We start from the raw sequence: 21,512 nt of genomic DNA, 5'->3' as shown, positions 1-21,512 counted from the left end.
AACAAAAAAAATATTCAAAAACTATACGAAAAGTACTATAAATTGCAATTTTTTGCATATCAATATGATGAAAAAATACATGTAAAATGTTGCTCAAATTTCTTATAATTTGACTCTAAAAAGGAAATTATGACAATTAAAAATTGACGGAGTGAGTATTATGGTTGAACTATTTATAGTGATGATGACATATAAAAATGACGGATTACATGTAAAAAACAATGGAGGGATTATATGAAAAAGTGAGTGAAGATGGCTAATTCATATTATTAAATTATGATCTTACAAACGATCATCACAACACAAAAGCATACTATTTAATTTATTAATCCTAATATTTCTTATTAATAAATTTCGTGACTCAATTTACTCTCATTCTTGCTAACACTCATATAATTAATAAGTATTAATCTTCCTAGTAATTATCATAATCTCAAACACAAACTCTCACTTGAAAGAAGTCTAACTAATTAGCCATGAACAAGGCCACTTGAGAGTGCCATTAGGAGGATTGCTGCTTCCTTCTCATCTTGTGGGAAAATTTGTTGGAAAGCCAACTGGTTGCTCAAGTTTATCAACAAGTCTTCAAAACCAAGTTTCTTTGGTGCATTATTAGTACCAGAGGAAGAAGGACCCAATTTGCACCTTTTCTTGAAGGGTGTAACATGATTGTTAGTTCTAACTTTTGTTATATTTGGTTTGTGTTGTTGTACCTTTATCTTCATTGCTGTTTGATGATCAGTTTTCCCATTTGCTGCTGCTGCCATTGCTCGTCTTGCCTTCCTTTGTCGGATTCCACATGCGTTACACAATGACTGTAAACATCATTTCAGATTCAGTACGTACGAATTTTAACATTGCCAAAGAAAAATTGTCCTTGAATATGTTTAACTTTAGTACGAATTTTAACAAGATGAAAATAACAAAAGATCTGTTTTCGATGACTATCTCATCTGGATAGAAGCTTAAGTTGTTAGAGAAAAATTATGTTACTCCGTCTTAACACAAGTGAGCATGATTCTTTTTTCATATGCCAAAATTATGAAACATGTTTGTTTTCTTTTTCTTTTTAGATAAAGCTAGTGAGATTTATGTCAGAATATAATTAAATTATAAAAATGTGCTTTCTCTAACAGTTTAAGTTTTTAGATGAGGTAATCATACTCTTCAATTGTGGGATCAAAAAAAGAATCAGGTTGTATTGAAAATATATACAACTAAATAATACAAGTGTACTCTCTAACCGCTTAATTAAGTTGTTAGAACACTTCAAGCAATTTGAACCAAGAAGTCTCTCTAAAAGAGTAAAAGTTAAGGAGGGTAAAAATACACATACATTTAACATGTATAATTGGAGTAAAAAACAAAAAAAGATTACCTTAGGTCCTTTAGGACCACTTCTCCAAAGAGGGGTCTTAGTAGTGTTACAATCAGTACAAACCCTAATAGGTATATTGTTGGAGCTGTAATCAGTATGTATAGGTTGTTGCTTTTGATCTCCCAACTTCAATTTGATGCAAGCATTATTGGTGGTATTTTTCTTTCTTTCTTGATCCAAGTCTTTTATCTCTGAAGACATGACTAACTTGTCTTCTCTCTTCCACAAGCTCAATTTGAGGCCACTTCCTCCCTTGTTTTTCTTCCCTAAATCATATGACGATCCACCATCATTATCAACCTATAAATCCACAAACAAAAACATCCGAAAAATACATTCAACATTAATTACTTATTCTGAACCCGAACAACAAAATCCAAGTGATCTTGGAAAAAATTGTTGTACCATAGTAGTTTTTTTTTTTTTTTGAGATAAAGTAACACATGATCAAACATGAGGGGGAAAAAAGAGACCCTTTTGTTGTATGTACCTCAAGTTGATGCTCATGTTGCATATAGTATTGGGTATGTTGATGATGAAAACTTGCCGTTTGATTGGTAGTTGAGTTGAAGAAAAAGTGATTATAGGATGAGTGAGAAGAAGAAGCTTGATAATTAGGGGTAACAAGAGAATTGTTGAGATCATTGTTGTTATTATTATTGAGGCCAAAAGGGAAATTAGGAGTTATGTGATCAGGTGGAGTCATGGGGAAAGTGATCAAGAAGAATGAGATAGATTGATCAAGAGGGAGATATTGGTTTGAGGAGTTGATCTTAAAAGAAGAGTCTTTTTTAGTCCAAGGAGAGAGAGGCTTAGACATTCACGTGACTTCATGACAACTAAACAGTTTTAAAAGAGACAAAACAAAAGGAAATAAGAGATGAATACTACCACTCGACTCAACCCTATCTTCAAAACATTACTCTACATCCCAAATTTATATAGCAATAAAATAAAATGTCATAAAATTTTGTTTTTTTGGTAAGTAAAATTTATTTACCAAGTGAATGTTACAATTCAGAAAACTCAGTAGGTATGGACATAAGCTCCCTCATTGCTAACCTCAAGAAACATAACTCACTACTAGTCACTAGCTACCCTTTACGGATACATGCATATTTAAAGCATGTAGCCTAGTAGCTAATTTAGGATATCTACTCCCTCTTCCATGTGTGTCCTGAATGATATGCCCAACAATTGTGCTTGATAGCTGCTTCTTCTGTGTGAATTTCCTACTATTGCACTCTAGCCATAAGTAATAAAGTGAACTTGCTATTGCCAATTTGTAAACAAGGGTTGTGCTGCCTTTCCCCTTCATATTCTTATTAATTGCCCATTGAACTTCAGTTATCTAGTGCATTGTGCTTCTGTTGATTCCTTGCCAAGTATTTTCTTCCACATTTATGTAGTATATGAACATTGAAAGAATAGATGGTTGAGGTCCTCATTCAGCAGCTGACATAGAGGGTGTATAGGGGACTATATCACACCCCATTTAGCCAGTTTATCTTTAGTCTCAAACCTTCTATTTACTGCTAGGTACATGATAAACAACCATTTAGGAGCTATCATATTTGTCCCGACCAGTGATCTCCATTTTGCCTACTCCACTGTACCCACCCCTCATCTGCATATACTCTTTGCCAATGGAGTATTTTTTTCCATGTTTTTTATACATGCTTTAGTAAAACAAACCTGTTGGAGATGTTAAACAACTTTTAGGATTCTTTGAACTACCCAAGAAGTCTTCTTTGCTTGTATGTTTCACACACCATTCTTCCCATAATAGTTGTGTATCCAAGCAACTCATAGCTTGTCTTTAGTCTGGTATAAGTTCCATAACAACTTCCCAATTGCAGCCTTATTCCATGTATATATTGTAAGAAAGTGCAATACTCCATTTGACTTGAGACTATAGAGCTTATCCCATGCAATCAAAGCCTTCATTGAAGTCTCAATATTTCCAGTCTATATGAATCTCCTACACATAGCCTCGAGAGTTTGAATAATGTTCTTAGGTAAGGAAAGTATTTGGGACAAGAACATTTGGATAGCATACAATACACTCTTGATGAGTTGAGTTTTTCCTTCATATGATAAGAATTTGGTGGTCCATCTTGTGATTCTACCTAGCATATTCTCCAATAATGGTTTGCACTGAACTAAGGATACCCTTTTAGTACTTAAGGGACTCCAAGGTATCTGAATGACAGTGCCCGCTTGACAAATTGTAGTTCTTCTAGTATATTTTGTCTGAGCTCTTGCTGAACTCCATCAAAGTAAACATTACTTTTCTTTATATTTGCAACCAGACCTGAAGTCTGAGAAAATTTCGTAAAAAACTATACATACTCTTCACTAATCTTATATCTCCTCTGCAGAACATCAGCGAAATTCAATTGCACTATTTTTTTACTTTACATCTAAGGTGGTAATGGAAGTTAGGATCTGTCTGCAAAACTCTTAAAAGTTCTTGTCAAGTAGTTGATTGCTAATACAAATAAATAGGGGGACATTGGATCCCCTTATCTTATCACTCTCCTTGCTTTGAATAGTGTTGTACTGTGTCTATTGATCTGAATGGAGTATGTGACTATTGTAATACATTGCATTATCCACTTAATGACTCTACTTGGAATTTTGAGTCCCTCCAATATCTTCTCCAAAAATGTCCATTCAAGAGAATCATATGCTTTTTTCATGTCAATTTTAACCATACACCTTTTAGAGATCCCATGTCTCTCAGATCCTTTCACATTTCATGACTCAGTATCACATTGTCATTCAAAAGCCCTTCCTGGTACAAATGTTAATTCGGTAGGATCTACAAAACTCTCCATGAATAAATTTCAACCTAGTAGTGATTACTTTTGATATAACTTTGTATAATGTTGAGCAGCATGAAATTGTTAAAAAGTACTTTAAAAACTTGGGAAAAATTTCTCAACAATTTTCTCACAATATACAAAAAGTTAGAATGTCCATTACCTATCGAATTGAAGGTCTAAAAGTCTAGTTCAAACTCTCTTAACTGTTTGCCATACAACTTCAAAATATAGAGATATTTATGTTTTTGAGAGACAACACAACCAGACACCTCGATATGGGTCTCCCTTGCCCCTAAATCGGTGGTCTTTATAAAATACCACCTTCTTCATAGTTTTTCCATAAGAAATTGATGAAAACCCAAAAAAATTATAATAAAAGCTTCCAAATACTCCTTAGATGTTAAGTTTCTTAACTCAAAAGTTTAAAGCAAATTTCTCTATGTTGCAAGCTCATCATTATGGTATAGTTTTCTTATTTATTTAAGCTTTGTTTGTTGTTGCTGCAAAGAGGGTGCTTTTTCAACATCATATTTTAAGAATTTTTATTAAGGTAATCTTCTTCTTACCACCCTTTCTTGTAATTTCATGTCCTAGTATCATTTTTAATGATTTACGAGACATGGGGTGGTGTGTTTGATATCGTGGCCATGGGAAGCCACTTTGTCTTATTCAGTTTGGCTATTATGTTTGTGTATTGGGGGTGTTAATGTACAGAAGAGAATGAGGGTCAGTGTAATTCTTATTGTAGTCACATACGATGGTTATTGGATTGAACTTTGTGAAGTACGCCTTGTTATGTTGCCTCAGGAGATCATCTCTCCTTTGAAATGTTGTTAGAAGATCTTCACTAGATTTAGCTGATGTTTATTGTTGTTATTGGCCTCATTTTGTGTTGTGGGTTGGAATGGCCACAAGTGTGGCATTAGCGCCTTATCGATTAGTTATGACTCATTCTTGCAACCTTATTGGTTTTTGCATTGTTGCATTACTTTTGGTAGGTCAAGCTTCACAAAGACACATTTGGGACTTTGGTTGAAAGGTATGTAAAGTCTTTAATTTCTCTTTTACCATGATCTTAATAGCCTAAGTTTGTTACGGTCAGTATATTGTCACTGTTTGACTTGCTGCCTTATCCTATTGAGTTGGCTACCACAATATGATATAATGTCTATCAACAACACTCTACTCGTTGCTTAGTAGCCTAGAAAAGCATGTTATGATTATGTTTTGATTGATTATGATTACTTTCTACTATTGTGATATTTTATCGTTTGGTTGCTGCTTATGAACTTATTTTGGCCTCAATAGACACTAACATTGCGGGGTTCTTGAGCATATAGATTGATGTGTCGTACTATACCAATGTGCAAGTTAGATTGTGCCTATGGTCCAGGTAAACTGTACAAACAGGTCGGGTAGATAGTGTCTATGTGCTGGGTAGACTATACCTACTGGATGGGTAGGTTTTACCTAGGGGTTAACATATATGTACTGTATGATGGAGCCTCAAATTTTCTTTGTTTCATGGCATATGTACATTTGGATAGTTCAAATTATATTATCATTGGTATCCAAGTAAGAGTCTAATATGAGTATTTATTGACTATTTGCACTCGTTAGAACTTATAGAGATTGTGTGATGTTTGTACTCGTCGGACTTATGTGGGATAGTTCAATTATTGGTTGCTATGTGTTACTTTTTTCTTATAGGAAGACAAGGTATTATACTTGTGTTTCACCCTTTATACTTCAGGTTCAGTTTTCATTTTGTATTACATGCTCGATACATTATTTTTTATTGATATCTATTTTCTGGGGCATTGCATCCATGCTTAAAGGTCATAAGTGATAACCAAACAGACCTATCGAGTAGTACAACTGCCTATCTAGTTAATAGGTTGACTCCTTTCTTTCAGGGTTTGCTAGGGTCTCCAAGATTTTCTTGTTTTGTTGTCTATAAAATTTGGGTAGGTTGAGCCCTGTCCCATCCAAGTATTATATTTGTATAGGCTTGCAAACTAGTGTGTTGAATCATATATCCATGTTATTGTATATGTTGACATGTTTTTCTAGTTAGCTGATGTTTAATACTTGTTTGATGTATCATTTTTTTTTCAACTTCTGCATAGAAATTGTGGTGGCTTTGACGATCCAAATAACATTTATAAATTCCCTGATATCATGATGGCCTTGACATCCCAAATAGGTATAACACATCAGATATTGGTAAGCTGAGTTGGAAAGGAAATGTTGCAGAAAATGATCTGGTGCCAAGTTGCACAAGCATACCTACGGTCCGTAGAAGAACCAACATCTTGTAGAAGGACGTAGTGGATTGAGTCTTGGAAAAGTTGAAATGTCAAGTCCCAGACATATGGACCAACAAACAATCAGTAAGAAGCCCTACGAATCGTAGGATGTGCCCATAGGTGTAGAGGTAGACTTGGTGAATTTTGGATGACCTTGGGTCTATGGATGGGTGTACAAGCCGTCCAAGGTATTACGGTCTGTATCCCATAGGTCGTAGAAGTAAAATTGGACTTATACTTTGTTGGATCATTGTTACCCATTGTTTCACAATGAACTGTATTTTACAATACTGTATTGTATTGTACTGTATGGTAGATATAATGTTTGTCTAGACTCTATTGTTTGTTGTTGTTTAATAACATTTTTATTGTTTGGTTTGACTATATAGTACTATATTGTAATTTATAAATTTACTAAAATGTCCTTAATTATTCTAGGGTGGGAGGTTTGACTAGATTAAATAAAATAGGGTAAAGGGTAAACTCGTATTATGAAATATTAAGTAAAGATATAATTGGAAAAAGAAATTAAATAACGATAGGAACACACCAAATCGGTTGTTCCATAAAATGGAGGTTTTCATTATTACGTAACAACGAAACTTAACAATACAATACAATATATTTAAAGTAACAATCAAAGCAAATAGTGTATGTATGATAACAATACAATGGGTAATAATGATCCAAACAGGATGTTAAATTTTTTTGGAAGTAGGTTCTAAGAGAGGGTCCTACATGTTATAGAAAGTTCCATGACTCATACGAAGTGGTCCTTGGAAATTGACCCAAAATTTGGTCTCTAGTAGATGTTCTACGGTTGACCAAGACGGTCAGTATCTCTATGTATGGACCATAAGTCGAGTCATAGTGTCCCTCCAGTAGTTTCAACTCAAAGTTATTTGAGTCTTTTCCTACTAGTTTAACACTTACACTACGCAATTTCTAAAACATTCTTAGGTCCTATAACTGAATTTACACTTCAAATTATTCCATTTCCCTCTCATTCACTCAAACCCTCAAAATCTCTCTAGGCTTTCTGTACAAGGATATCTCTCAAGTGGATTAGAGTTCTTCAAGTCTCCTTCTCAAATTCCAAAACTAAGATTCATCAAGGTTTAGGAAAGTTCATCAATGGATTCTCTTTCATCCATTGAGTACCAAGGTTTTACCTATTTGTCTTTTATGATTTTAGTCCGAATTCTAGGGTTTTACGTGTTTTCTCATGGGTTCAATTGTTTATAGCTAAATTCATCCCATTTGATCTTATTATGTATGATTTGATTCAAATTACATGTTGTCAATGAAATTCATATGAATCCATGTCATATGTCTATGTTGTAATTAAGAACTATGTTTTAAGATTATGCATGCGTAATGAAATTGATGAATTTATGAATCAAGGATGCTTTTAGATAAAGTATCATTATGTTTTATGAAAAAGATTGCTTCAAAGTGAAGTATTATCATTATGAAAAATGATCATGATTCAGATAATTTAATACAAGTGTCTTTTTGAATATGTTATGAAATTATGATTTTGAAAGGAGCTATTCTATGATAATAAGTTTAAAATTGGATTGGTATTACTAGATTCTTACCTTTTCAAATATTATGATTATGTTTATTTATGTTGGGAGTTTACTTAGTTTTGAGAGGACTTTCTGATAAAGGCTCTCCTGTTAGTAGAGGTCGAGTCTCTAGTAGAAATCTCTTTGTCCCATGACTATGTACCCCTGTAGGACTTTGTCCCGATTGGAAATAGCTAGTGGATCCACCTTAGCTAAATATTATGGTCCTTACCTTGGAAAATAGTACAATCTCTTTTCGATGTGGGAAAGACACTTGATTCCATATTATAGCTCACATGGTATATTCAGTTAATGATAAACATCGCACAAAATATTATTATTTTATCTAAAGAGTTTATGTCTTCCTCAAGAATGATTATTTAAGCTTATGTTATGATTTTTAAATGTTGCATTGACATTGTCTCATGATTTATGATTTTAGCTTATACAGATTTAATATGTTTTACATCATTATGCTTTCATGACTTAGCATGTTTCACGTTTATGTTTATGCATGTTCTTCATATTCAGTACATTCAAAGTATTGGCACATATATCTCTAGTGCCTAAATTATTTTATAATATAGGATCTGACGTTTCTTCACCCAGTCGTGACTAGCAGATTGATTCAACTTTGCTTATCTTGTGGTAAGTCCTCATGGTTCAAGGGCATGATTACATGTTATGAGTTTTCGTATATTTTCAGTCATTTATGTTTTCCGACTTCTTTCATGAGATAGGAATTTGTCCTGATCACATCTATGATATAGAGGCTTGTTGTCAAACTTAGTATGTTTCCGCTTATGATGTTGTTGTACTCTGATTTTGGTATCACTTATGATATTGATTTTGAGACATATATCTCTCCTTCATGCTTTGTTCTATTTATATTGTTATCTTAGAGTTATGCTTATGTCAAATGACTTGTTTAAGGTCTCGGGATCTTATTCGTCATGTCACGTCTAGAGGGTAGTTTGGGTTGTGACAATAGGCTTGGTGCTAGCTGTAGAGCTATTGATAGAGACATTGTTGGTTGAGGGCTTATTTTATGATGAGATATACTTACTTGTTTTCTTGACTATATGTGGATGTCATGCGTCATCGGAGAGTGGTTCAGCAAGGCTGACTTAGGCCTAAGTTTTGGCATTAGAATCTAATGCACCAGTGTCCCTTAACTAGAATCTCGGTGACATCATGAGGTAAGTCCCATTTCATAACACAAAGTCACAAATCTCAACTACACGACATTAAGATACAAGTTAGATGCGGCAACCACTACAGTTACATACTATGTATTCACTCGTAGTAACAAAATTCCCTAGCTAGTCTAGATCACTCGGTCGCCCCCTAATGAAACACAACATAACACAACAAGATACAATTCATCTCAATTGTGAATTTGACCTATTAATCATCAACTAATTCAATTATTTAAAATTATCCATCAATTAAATAATCATAATTAAAAGAATAGTTCAAAAAAATTATTTAAAATTAATGAAAAAATCTTTTATGAAAGAAGAGTTCTAGTACTCAAAATAACTTAATGGATCATTACATAATTTAATTTGATTTATCAATCATATAAATTTTCTCAATGGAGAATAAAAAAAGCAATATTTTTAGTTATCACACCTTTAATGAAATGATTATGATCTACTAGATTATATTTCTCTTTAATTTATAAATAGAACTTTGAATTTCATTTTTTATTGTTGAAACTAAATAAAAAGTAGTATATTTTATTTAAAGTAAATTGCTATTTGTCATGATTTATTCTTAACTTATATAATTTTTTATTGATCGATTATTTTAGGTGATGCGCACGTGCAGCATACATATACTAAATTAGCATAACAAAATTGTAAATGATTTTAAAGTTTAAATTTAGTGCATGCAATATAAATTTCTTTATAATATCAGGTAAATTTGATGACACAATAACTTTCTTAAGTAAATATATTTTTACCATTCTTTTTAATAAAACAGTAATTTAAGAAAGACTAACTAACATTGAGGAAGGTTGAATCTTATTGAACACTAAGTCCTAGGTTTTTATTGTATCTTACCGTTGGTGGAATGGAACTTTAAAAATTGAAGTTTTATTAATGTTTGAATATTTTAGTAATAAAAAACTCTAAATATTATATCACTTTTTAATAAGTCTAGGTAAAGTTTGTTACTTTTGTACGTTTGGATGGTTGTTGCTCGTTATATATTATATTGTATTCTTAGTTAAAATATATTGTTTGTTTGGATTTTTATTTAAATTTTATTGTATTATATTGTTAAATTCGTTATTAGACAACGATGAAATTCGTACAACTTGTTTGAATGATTGTTATCCATTATATTATATTGTATTGCATGTTAGTTTAATTACAATGTTTGTTTTCATTGTTACTTAGATTTTATTCTTATTATTAAATATATCATTAAATAACAATAAAAAGTCGCATTTGAGGCAACGATCAATTTGCTATAATTACAATGTTACGTTATTTTTAATATAATATAATATAATACAATATAATATAATTTATCATATTATAAAATAATTAATATCAACCATCCAAACATAGTGTCCTGAACCAACAAACTAGATGAGTGGTAAGAGAAGCTTAGAGAAAGAGGGGATAAAGAAAAGAAAAAAAGATCAAGGATTTGAAGGTAAATAGGACGGGAAGAAAGATGATAAAGAAAAAAAAAATCAGTGTGTAAAGCTTAGAAAAATAATAATTTTTTTTTATCGGTGCACCAAAACGGAAAAAAAAAAGAATCATACCAATTTTTTATTAAATTAGATTCAATATTGAAAAAATAAATACTTAAAATACGGATTTTTAAAAAAATAAATAATAAAATAACAGAAGATACCCCTAATGTGTTAATAGAGCATTTATGGGAGCAACATATTAATCTTCAAAGTTGAATATTTATATAATGTTTATGTAATTATATTTCGGTAATGATTTCACTTTTATTTGAACGGGTGAATTAATTTGTATCTTATATAATATTTTCTTACAATTTATGTTATTTAGAAATTTAAAATAAAATATAATTTTATATTAAATAAAAAATATAAAAAAATAAAATTTTATATCACATGAAAATTATATAAATTGATTATTTGGGAAAAAGAAAGAAAATATTTATATTATGAAATAAGAAAATAGAATTGAAATAGAAATAATAATATATGAAGGAGAGAAAAGAAGATACATTTTTAGAGAATAAAATAGAGAATTAAATTGGAGTTGAACATTTAAAGATATAAATAAAACAAATTATATTTAGAAAATAAAATAGAGAGTAGGGCGGAAGATACTTCGACTTTCAGTTTAGAAAGCATATTGAGGTTTGATGTTGATTGTATTCTTAGCTATATCTTAGTCACTCTAGAGATGACTTGGTACCACGTTTCTGTAAGGTAAAGCAATAAATGATTGTTGGCTTTATATATGAAAGTTTAATTAAGGGATTTTGTCAATTGATTTGCATGTCAACATTGATTGACAGTTTGCCACCTTACTTTTGGGATTGCCAAATTTTTCATTCAATGCTCTGCATGCCAGGAACTCTCTCAACAGGTGGATTTCGATTACATAATTCTTTTTCTTTTTAAATTATATCTCCAATTTATTATTTAAGGAAAAAGAAAACATTAGTACCTCTTTAAAGAGATTTCAAGAATACAATCTATTTTCAGGGCGTATTTTAGAGGGGGTGCCGTGGGTTCACGTGAACCCATGCTATCCTATCTAGATTATATATATTCGTGTTATATTTTTAAAAAATATTTAAATATAAATATGTGAATTCACGTTTAAAGTATCATATAATAATACAATAATGATTGAGTGCACCTCTCTAAGTAAGAATAAAAATTTAAGTCTTATATCTATCTTGTCCTTTTGAGTAACACCTCCTATTTCGATTTGGTTCTTTCTGCAAACACTTAGAATCAACTGTACCATCAATATATGAAAGATTCTAATCGAATTCACACCTAAAATCAAGGATTCAGATCAAACAACTCCTCAACAATTTCAACAAATCAAGAATTCAAAGGAACTTCAACAAACCCATCAAGAACTCAATTTCTAAGCTTTCAAGAACTTAAGTTCACTGAAATAAAACATGATTGGCGTGTGGGTGAACTAACACAACGCTATGTGATCTCACATACCTCGTAGGGATCACCCCTTGACGAAATCCACAAGCGATTCTTGAAGAACTTGATGATTTCCTTACTTCTCCTTCTCTTTTCTCCTCTTCTTTACTCTCCTCTAAAACCCTAACTCAATTATTCAAAAGCGTAAACTGACCTTAGATCCCTAAGTAATTACCAAAAACGAATTAAAATAATAGGGTAAGGAAAAGAACAAACTACCCTTCAAAAATCCGGTTTTGACTTTCCTTTATTGAACAACCCAACTTCAAATGGGAATATCTCACTCATATGAACTCGAAATCGCGCAAACTCTGTGGCGTTGAAAAGATTATTCCAATATATTTCCTACGATATCTGGAAACATACCTAACTCATCCTGAGCCAAGAGTTATGGCCATTTGAAGTTGACCAAAAATCAAACTTAACCTTACTTAACCAAACTTTCCAGATTTTCCTTCTTTCCAAAATTGGCTCTTTCTAATTCTAGTTCTTTCTAGTTATGAGGTGTTACAATTCAAATAAAAGGGCTTCAGGCTTGAATTGGAAGTCTTATGGATAACATGTTTGGTAGGCTTTAAAGGCACAATCGGATCAAAGAAAGCCTATAATCCTTTCCCAAATTAAATGTTGCTCAAAATTTCACCTCAACCAACATCCGGGCCAAGTTCTAGATCAACAAAGTCATGTCATTGAATTTTATATCTAAAGCTCACCAAACAATGCACATGAAACATGAGTTTGAATTTATTTTAGCCTTAACTTTAAACAAAACAGTTTCTCAAGTATTACATAAAGATATCAAGAGATACAAAAAGAAGTCGACAGGTCACAACAAAGTTGTGCTGTCTTTCCAAATAGCTTTAACACTTTTCTTATTCTTTATGCATATTCCTAAATATGTTGGTACCAACCAAGTCAAGATTTTTAAAAAAAAAATATTTTTTACCCTAAACAATTTATTTATTTTTAATTTTTAAAATAAGGAGGAGAAATATTTTTATTTGAATCTTGAATAAAAAAAATCCATTTTTTTACCCTAGTTTTTGTGATGAGGACTTCCTAGATTTTTCCTTGGTTGGATCGAGCCTCAAAATAAGGCTGCCTACGTATCTTGTCAAAGCAAGAATCAGGTCAAACGTCGTTCAGAAGGATTATAAACACAATATCGTGTTTAATAAGAAGTACTTCTCTCTTTTTTATTTATTTTTTTAATTAGGATCACCGAACCCGAGGAGGGTTGCCTATGTATCTCATTGAGATGAGAATCAGGTATGCGTAATTCGTTTAGATTGGACAGTAAGAAAAAATACTTTAAAATATTAAAACTTTTTTTTGACAAATGAAATTATTCAAAGTATAATGAAAGTAACATTTTTTGAACTTTTTTTTATAAACTTTACCAAAGAAAATCTAAATAAACTATTATTATTCTTTTCACTAAGTAGTGCAAAATTCATTATTTTTTTTGGAAATGTATAATAACTTCTAAAAGAAGTAAAAATTTTGTGAGGTAACTTTTTTTTCACTACACCTATCACACTAAAATGGGTCAACTTACAAAGACTTGCTAAATAAATGCATTTTCATGTAGCATAGAAAATGATCTAAGTGATTAATTAAGAGATGGATACTTGTCATAGATAGACCCAACTCATGTTTTGAGGCTCACTAAGTCAAATGCAAATGAAGCAAATAATCGGAGACTTCTAGGGATAGCCATGTCTATGTTCCAATTTTACTAGATCCAAACCTAAAGGAGATAGGTATCTAGACTGGCTTACCTGAGTGGACAACTCGAACCAGGGAAGGGTAACTTATTGGTAACAGCGCTATTCCGACTTCATTACTTGTCCAACCCCGCCTAACATGTGCTACTAAAATCCTTCACTAAATGTCAAGACACTCCAACTTTATCTTAAAAGAAAGTGGGATACTGTAACAACTCGGAAAACTAGTAGGTGAGACTAGAGCCTTACGAGTGTGTTGTTTAGTTTGATGTGGGGTTTGATGTTGTAAAATGAGTTCCCAAGCTTAGGTTGAGGGGTTTAGGGGTTAAATGTCAAGGTACGACTCCCCAAGGACCAACCAAGGGTCCTTGAGGAGGACTCTAAAGTCTAACCCTTAAAGCTTCCCAAAAACCAAAAGCTGTCAAAGATCCGAGGACCTACGGATGGGACCTACACCCCGTAGGTCCATCCACGCCTCGTGGGGGTGGTCCGTAGGTCAAGGGACCCAAATGGTGACTTGCTGACCCAAACCACAGACCTGCAGGACGGTACGGGAGCCTACCTACGGTCCATAGGAGTAGGGGTGTAGGTCACCACTAAATCTGCCCAAATTCAGCCAAGTTGGGGACAAAGTGGTAAATTCCTAGGGTGGTTAGATTAGGTTGGGGACGGTTTATATTATTTTATTAGAGTTATTTAAGGCTTTTTAAACTATTAAACACCCTTTACAACTCATTATTTCTAAAACTCAAAAATTAGAAACCATCTCCTCTCCAAATATTTTCTCTTTTCTAATTGGAGAAGAAGAAGCCAAGGTGTGGAGCTCAAGATTTCATCTTTCCTCTCCAATTTCGTGAAGGATCTCCATTAAGGTATGATAGTCTTCATCCTTGGTTAAGTTCTATCCAAGGAGTTTCTTCAAAACTCTATTTCTCAAAGTTGAAATTCTCCAAAACTTAGGATTTTCAATCTATAGCATGGATTCACTTTCAAAACGATTTCAAAGTGTTTATTGTCTTATATTATGATCAATTTGATGAATTACTACTATTTTTATGATAAATTACCTATGAATCCATGAATTTCCCTATTTTGTCAAATTGGATCTCAAAGTGTGGGTGATAATTGATGTGGGTGGATTGTGATCAAATTATGTATGTAGTAGTTAATCTAATTAAAATGTGTGAATATCCATGTATAGAATAGTGATTCAAGATGTGAATCATGAATTGTGATCTAGGGTTCTTGAAGGGCTATGAATGAAGAACCTATATATGACTATGGGAACTATGCATGTGCTTTATTGAAAATCAACGTTTCTATGTTTATGAAAGTAATGTGATCATGTCTAGAATGTAATTGTGTTATTATTGAAAGGTTATTCTCAACTATACACTTATGAATGATGATGATATATGTGAAAGGTTTCTTCAATGTAATGTTACATCTTGACTTGGTAGGCTTAGGACATCCTCTTCTTGTGTAAATGAAAGTGTTCTTGATTGATGTATCTTGAATTGGTAGGCTTAGGGCAATATTTTCGTATAATATAATGATGAACATGAATTGATAGGCCAATGTCATTCCTTTCATAAATGACTAATGATGTGTTCTAAGGCTATGTCTTGAATCGATAGGCCAATGACATTCCTTTCATAATGAGCCAATGAACTAATGTAATGATGACTCTTGAATCGATAGGCCAATGTCATTCTTTTTATAATGAGTCAATGAACTAATGTAATGATGAATCTTGAATCGATAGGCTTATGACATTCCTTTCATGAGGATTCAATGAGCTATCTTAGTAATGTACCATGAATCGATAGGCCTATGACATTCCTTTCATGTGTAATAATGTACCTTGGGTCGATAGGCAAATGACATTTCTCTCAAGTACAATAATGTTAATGTGAATGAACTACTTTATAGGAATGGAGGCTAAGTACTGAGTGGATATGGTAAGATGGAAGCTCTCCCCACATTAGGCTTGGGTTTCAATGAACATCTTTCTTATTTGATAACTATGTGCCCACATAGGTTATTAGCTAATGGATCGACCTAAGCTAAAATGTTATCGATTCTACCTTAGGCAAGTAGACCACTTCTTTATGGTGTGGGGGTATGACACCGGATTCCATGGTTTGCTCTCATGGTCTACGTCGGTTAAAGCTTATTCTCATCATGTGAGATACGTGATATGGTTACTTGAGAAGTTCTATGAAGTATGGGTGGTAGTATGTGATGTCATTCATGCATTGCACAAGTAGGCTTTGAGATGGCTATGGTGTGATTCTCCAATGTCTTAATGTCTAATGAATGGATGTGCTCTTAATAAAGCCAATGAGAATGTCGACTTAAATGCTTAATGTAATGATGCATGCTTTACTTGGATTGTATTATGAGTTACTTTCCTTGTCATGACTTATGAAATGTATGTGTTCCTTATGTATAAGTATTGACTAAAGAAAATGAGCAATGTAGAATGGTAAGTTCATCTAAGGTGGCCTCAAAGTGGTACTTAGTTGGAATAGTATTATGGAATGCTATTATTACATTGCACAAGTATAGCTTAGGGTTACTTTAGGTGAAGGTTCTAATGGGATGAAATGACTTATATGTTGAATGTGATTGTATCTTATGCCTTTTATACTAAACTTCATGATGTTTCTCAAAATTAGCATATAGCATGGTTTTCAACCAAAATGTCCTTTTTAAGCATGGTTTTGCATGACTATCATACTTAGTACATTTTTGTATGCTAACACATATTTCTTCTATTTTTCTACGAAGTGTAGGTTCCGGCAAGTGAGTTGTTTCCTTCTAGTTCAAAGGGCTTGGATTGAGTTCTTCCACAGCTTGTGGTATGTCCTCATGGATCTGAGGACAAGTGCTTTATTGATGTTTCATGTCTTTCATTGTATTAGACTCTTTTTAGACTTTCTATTGTAATGGTCGTGACCCTAGTTTTGACTCAAATGTATTAGATGGCCATGTGAGACTAGTAGACTTTCATTGTTTTAAATGATATTTTTGATTGAATGGATTTAAAGAAAAGTTTTAAATTCTGCACTATTTCATATGCCTTATGTTATGAATGCTATGAGGCTCTTCGGAGTCTTGTACATCGTGTTACGTCCGGGGTGTAGGCCCGGGTCATGATAGATACATAAATGCATTTTTTGCTACCCTATTATTCAGAGACTTAGATGGAATGCGTGAGATACGATAGTTTATAATACAGTTCAACAATATTAAAATAATAAATAAGCATCAAGTAGCACATTAGGCCATGATACTCAATATATCCAAAATAAAATAATAAAATCAAGTAAATGTCAATATAACAAAACTAGAATTCTTGTTATTTCTCAGCGGAATCGCCAGAGATGTCACACCCCTTTTACGCACGACGGAAGAGTTTTTTCAATTCAAGTGACAGTATTGATTTGAGGATTATTTTATTAGTTTTTTTTGGAGTCGCCACTTGAAATTGAGTTATGGTGATCCAAGTCACCTTATTGTTTAATTCGTAATCAAAAGGAAATTATTCTTTATTTTGGTCTACGAACTAGAAATTTGGGTAAGAAATTCTATTAATCGTGGGGAAGGTATTAGGCATCAATCGAGTCTCGTGGTTCTAGCACGATCATTTTTATTGACTTATACTTGTATTAATATATTTGGGATAATTTGTGTCTATAGGCCATGGTTTGTTTTTACTTTTTATTGTTGAAGTTTTATTGGTCTTAAACCAGATGCATAATTGCATTCTCGATTTTAGCATTCAATTGGTTAGAAGCATAACTTACTGCATCCTTGAATTTCTTTTAAATGTCTCAAAAAAAAATGTGTAATCACATTCTTAATTGAAACCATTTTTAATGTGTCCTAATTTACCTACCAAAATTAGTTTGTCAATATTTAAGAGTGAATCAAGTGGTGCCCAACGACAGTTATTCAATCAAAATTTATCAATCTCTCATTATTTTAAAATAATATTATCAATATCTCATTATTTAATAATAATAATATTTCCTTAAACATGTGCACCATAGTCAGTAAACTTGTTGAAATCTTGTATTTACACCTAACAAAGAATTCATTAAAATTAATAAGGCATAAAACATTAAAACTTTTGATAATTAATTAAGTAAAAGAGTGGGAAAAAAACCTTTAAACATACAAAAAATAATCACATGTTATACAATTTTATTCTAAATTTAATAATATATAAGGTTCAAACAGATTTCAATATTATAATGTCAAAATTAAACACACCTATTCAAGCGACTTCAAAACATTGGAATCACGTCTTATATACTCATGAAAAATAAATCATACAATAAAATTAAATGGTACCTCCTTTGAAAATCAATTCACGAAAAATAAAATAATCTCGATAAGAAACCACAACCTCGAAGCCACGAAGTAAACCTCGACTTAACTATCTCTTTTTTCATTTGTCCGTATCCCTTTTTTTTTGGGCTGCTGCATGTTTTTTTCTTTTTTTTTTCATTCTCGCATTGCTGTGTTGTGTGTAGTTTGGAATTGTGTGTTTTTCTTTCTTTTTTTTCTTTTTGTGTTGCTGTCCGTGAAAGGAAATGAAAAATGATTTTTCTCTATGTGTTGGTTTGAAGAAAAAAGGAAAATGTGTTGATGGTCACCTCCCTGCGTATGTTTTTGTGTGTGTTGTATATGTTTTTTTGGTAAGTTATTTTGCTTGTAGGATAGTTTTTTTTTCTCTGTTTTTTTGTTTGATGATTGTTGGGTTTTTCTTTTGTGTGTGTCATGTATGTATGTGTATATAGTATAATAGGGGTGTGTGTATATGTAGTGTTCTGTGTTGTTGTTGTGAGTTGGGTAAGTGGGGTAGTGGGTAGAAATATGAGGGAGTTGTGGGATATGGAAGGGTAACTGGGATAGTGTGGGTTACTATTTTATTTTTTAAATAATTAATATAATATAATATAATATTTTTTAAACTAACAAAAATTGAGTAGCTAATAATAAATTATAAATAAAAAATACTAGCTAAACTTAAACTAAAACATATATTTTTTGTTATTTTCAAATCTTTTAAAATAAAGTTAATAAAATATGGTAAAAGTCAAAATATTTAATTTAGATTTTTATAAAATATTCAAGCTCTAAAAATGGTATTAAACTTATGTTCGGTCAAAAATTACGTGTCTACAATCATTATGGGTAAACCAATGGGGAAATATCGAGTCAGAACAACTTTTGGGTTGTGGCTTGAAAATTTTAGGCTATGTTAGAAAATTTGAGGTCTAAGGCAATCCGGGAAAGGATTGGAGATAATGAGGATGGATCAAATTTTGTTTTAGCTAAGATGTTAAGTAGTCCATAAGACTTTTCAAAAGTGAATTTGGATTAGTAGAACTTTCGATATCGAATTTGGTGTGAAAGAGTTTTTTTAAAACATCGAGGTATGTGCAAACTGCTATAGCTGGTGGGATCCCGCAATTGTAGGGCTGCTATAGCTGGTTAATCGTGAAAGAAAGGGTGATTAAGGACATTTTTCTTCAGTTTTCCACCAATCTCTTTGGTAAAGGTAAGTTAATTACTCCCTAACTCATAATTTGATTCTTAAGCCTTAGAATCTATTGTTGTACTCTTATGGGAGAATTTTTACTTGAATTAATGCTGGAAAAAGCCTTGGTTTGGGTAAAATCATAATGAAATTAGCCTATGTTGGGATTAAGTAATAATTCGAGTTTAATTAGGTCATTGTTCATTGATTATGCTATTTTGTAATTATTTTAGACCAAGAACAAGTCATGACATTACAAAAGGGAAAAGTTCCAGTTCTTTAGAGTATTTAGGCTTGTTTCGAGGTAGATACTGGTTGTTTGTTTTCCAAGTTATGTAATGTGTGCATGTTAACTGATTTATAGTATTACTTGAGCAATGCATGTGGGAAAAACATAAGGGATGAATGTGAAATGACATTATGTTGATAATCTCATGGAATGAACCTATTTAATCTACTAGTGTCTTCAAGTGCGGTTGTTCATTGTGATTGTGATTGTGCATGCTATCTATCACTGTTGGTTTTCTCTGGTACCATGTCGGTACATATTTACTAACGGATAGCTCAAGTACCACACTTGGTACATAATATCATTCGATTGTCTCGGATACCACGTCAGTACATTAACAGTTTGTGTGTGGATTCAATAAGAGAACCGAATGTGTGTTATTGTGATAATGTGAGACATCTTTCATGTGTTTGTTAAGTCAATATTTATGAATGAAATCTATGTATGTTGTGACTTGTTAACATATGTGTGGGCTTGCATTATTGTATTTTAGTTTCATGTTTACATTTTTATCGCTAGAACTGGCCAATGATTCTACAAGTACTATGGTTTGTGAACTGATATTGTACTTGTTCTTTCTTTATTGAGTACAAGAAATATTCAGGCGGCTGCTACGAGATCTTAGTTGTGAGACGCTCGACATCTGAATTCAAGGGTGAGCTACTGTTTCTGGGTGCCATGGATTCTTCTCTATCACTTTGTACATCTTTCTGAACTTAGACACATTTAGACTGTAAGAATTTATGTTCTTGTTTGGGATTGTATCCCCTATTCCTTACTTGTTAGATGTTTTGGTAATACAACTTTCAGTTTTTTGGGGGATAAATGATTGAGTGTATGGGAACTCTAACTTTTATTTGTTTTAAACTATTTTTTTGGTTAATCTATTTAATGAGTTGTTTCTTAAGGATGGCTTCATGGGCTAGCGGTTAGGACGATAGTTGGTTCTCCTGTCGAAGGGTTAGTTGAGTATCATTGATGACAAGTTAGATTGCGACAAACTTGATACTAGAGCCCTAGGTTTGTTGATATCGTTGTACCAAAACGAGTCTAGTAGAGTATTATGGAACAGTACTAAAACGTCTGTACTTTTCTACATAAGGCTACAAGACTTTAGGGAATTATATCTTCTTTCTTCATGTCACACCCCGAGCCTACACCCTGGGCGGGACTGGCACTGGCACTGGAGAACAATTGTTGGCACCAAGTGAACCCTTGGCCTAACTTACTTACTCAGCGGAAGACTATATGCAATAAGAAAGGAATTCAAATGCTAAACAACTTAACTATCTCAAACTGAACTCATAATGTTTTGAAATAAACATTTAACTCAACCAAAATGACAACTCAAATATGAACATAAGTCAATAACAAAATGATGACGAATTAACTAACATATGATTGACTATCTATGAAGCCTCTAAAACAACTGAGATGGATATTGGGATAGGCCCACAACATCCTAATGAACTATCTAATACTGAAAGTAAATAAAAGGGATCCTCCAGAATGCAAAGAAGCTCACCAACAGACTTTGAACTGCTCACTGGATCAACGATATGCTGGATGCTAATCCTAGTTACCTGCGTCTGCATCATAATACGATGTAGGCCAATTGGCATCAATACATTGAATGTACGAGTATGCGAGTTGGGATACTAAAACAGCATAGGCTTGAA

At 32.5% G+C, this 21,512-nt stretch overlaps 2 protein-coding genes across 2 annotated transcripts in view; one reads left to right on the top strand and one right to left on the bottom strand.

Moving 5' to 3' along the window:
• The window catches only part of LOC125876682 (WD-40 repeat-containing protein MSI4-like), a 1,104,907-nt gene that overhangs the window by 309,428 nt on the left and 773,967 nt on the right, over positions 1-21,512 (top strand). The gene's annotated exons all lie outside the window — the stretch shown is intronic.
• On the bottom strand, positions 250-2,271 carry LOC125876686 (GATA transcription factor 21-like). The gene is made up of 3 exons (XM_049557914.1): positions 1,869-2,271; positions 1,379-1,678; positions 250-815 (listed from the first exon to the last, which is right to left on the bottom strand). Exons 1-3 carry the CDS (start codon positions 2,196-2,198, stop codon positions 471-473), a joined length of 975 nt encoding a protein of 324 aa, XP_049413871.1. The 5' UTR covers positions 2,199-2,271; the 3' UTR covers positions 250-470.

This window comes from Solanum stenotomum, chromosome 9, assembly GCF_019186545.1.
Source record: "Solanum stenotomum isolate F172 chromosome 9, ASM1918654v1, whole genome shotgun sequence".
Lineage (NCBI taxonomy): Eukaryota > Viridiplantae > Streptophyta > Magnoliopsida > Solanales > Solanaceae > Solanum > Solanum stenotomum.
This window is presented reverse-complemented; position numbering and strand designations above follow the sequence as displayed.

What these genes read in the sequence shown, in the direction of transcription:
- LOC125876686 (XM_049557914.1), bottom strand. Translation starts at nt 2,198, where the DNA reads ATGTCTAAGCCTCTCTCTCCTTGGACTAAAAAAGACTCTTCTTTTAAG. An exon ending in AACATGAGCATCAACTTGAG is followed by an intron (nt 1,679 to 1,868) that starts GTACATACAACA and finishes GTGGATTTATAG; the next exon opens with GTTGATAATGATGGTGGATC. An exon ending in GTGGTCCTAAAGGACCTAAG is followed by an intron (nt 816 to 1,378) that starts GTAATCTTTTTT and finishes TGATGTTTACAG; the next exon opens with TCATTGTGTAACGCATGTGG.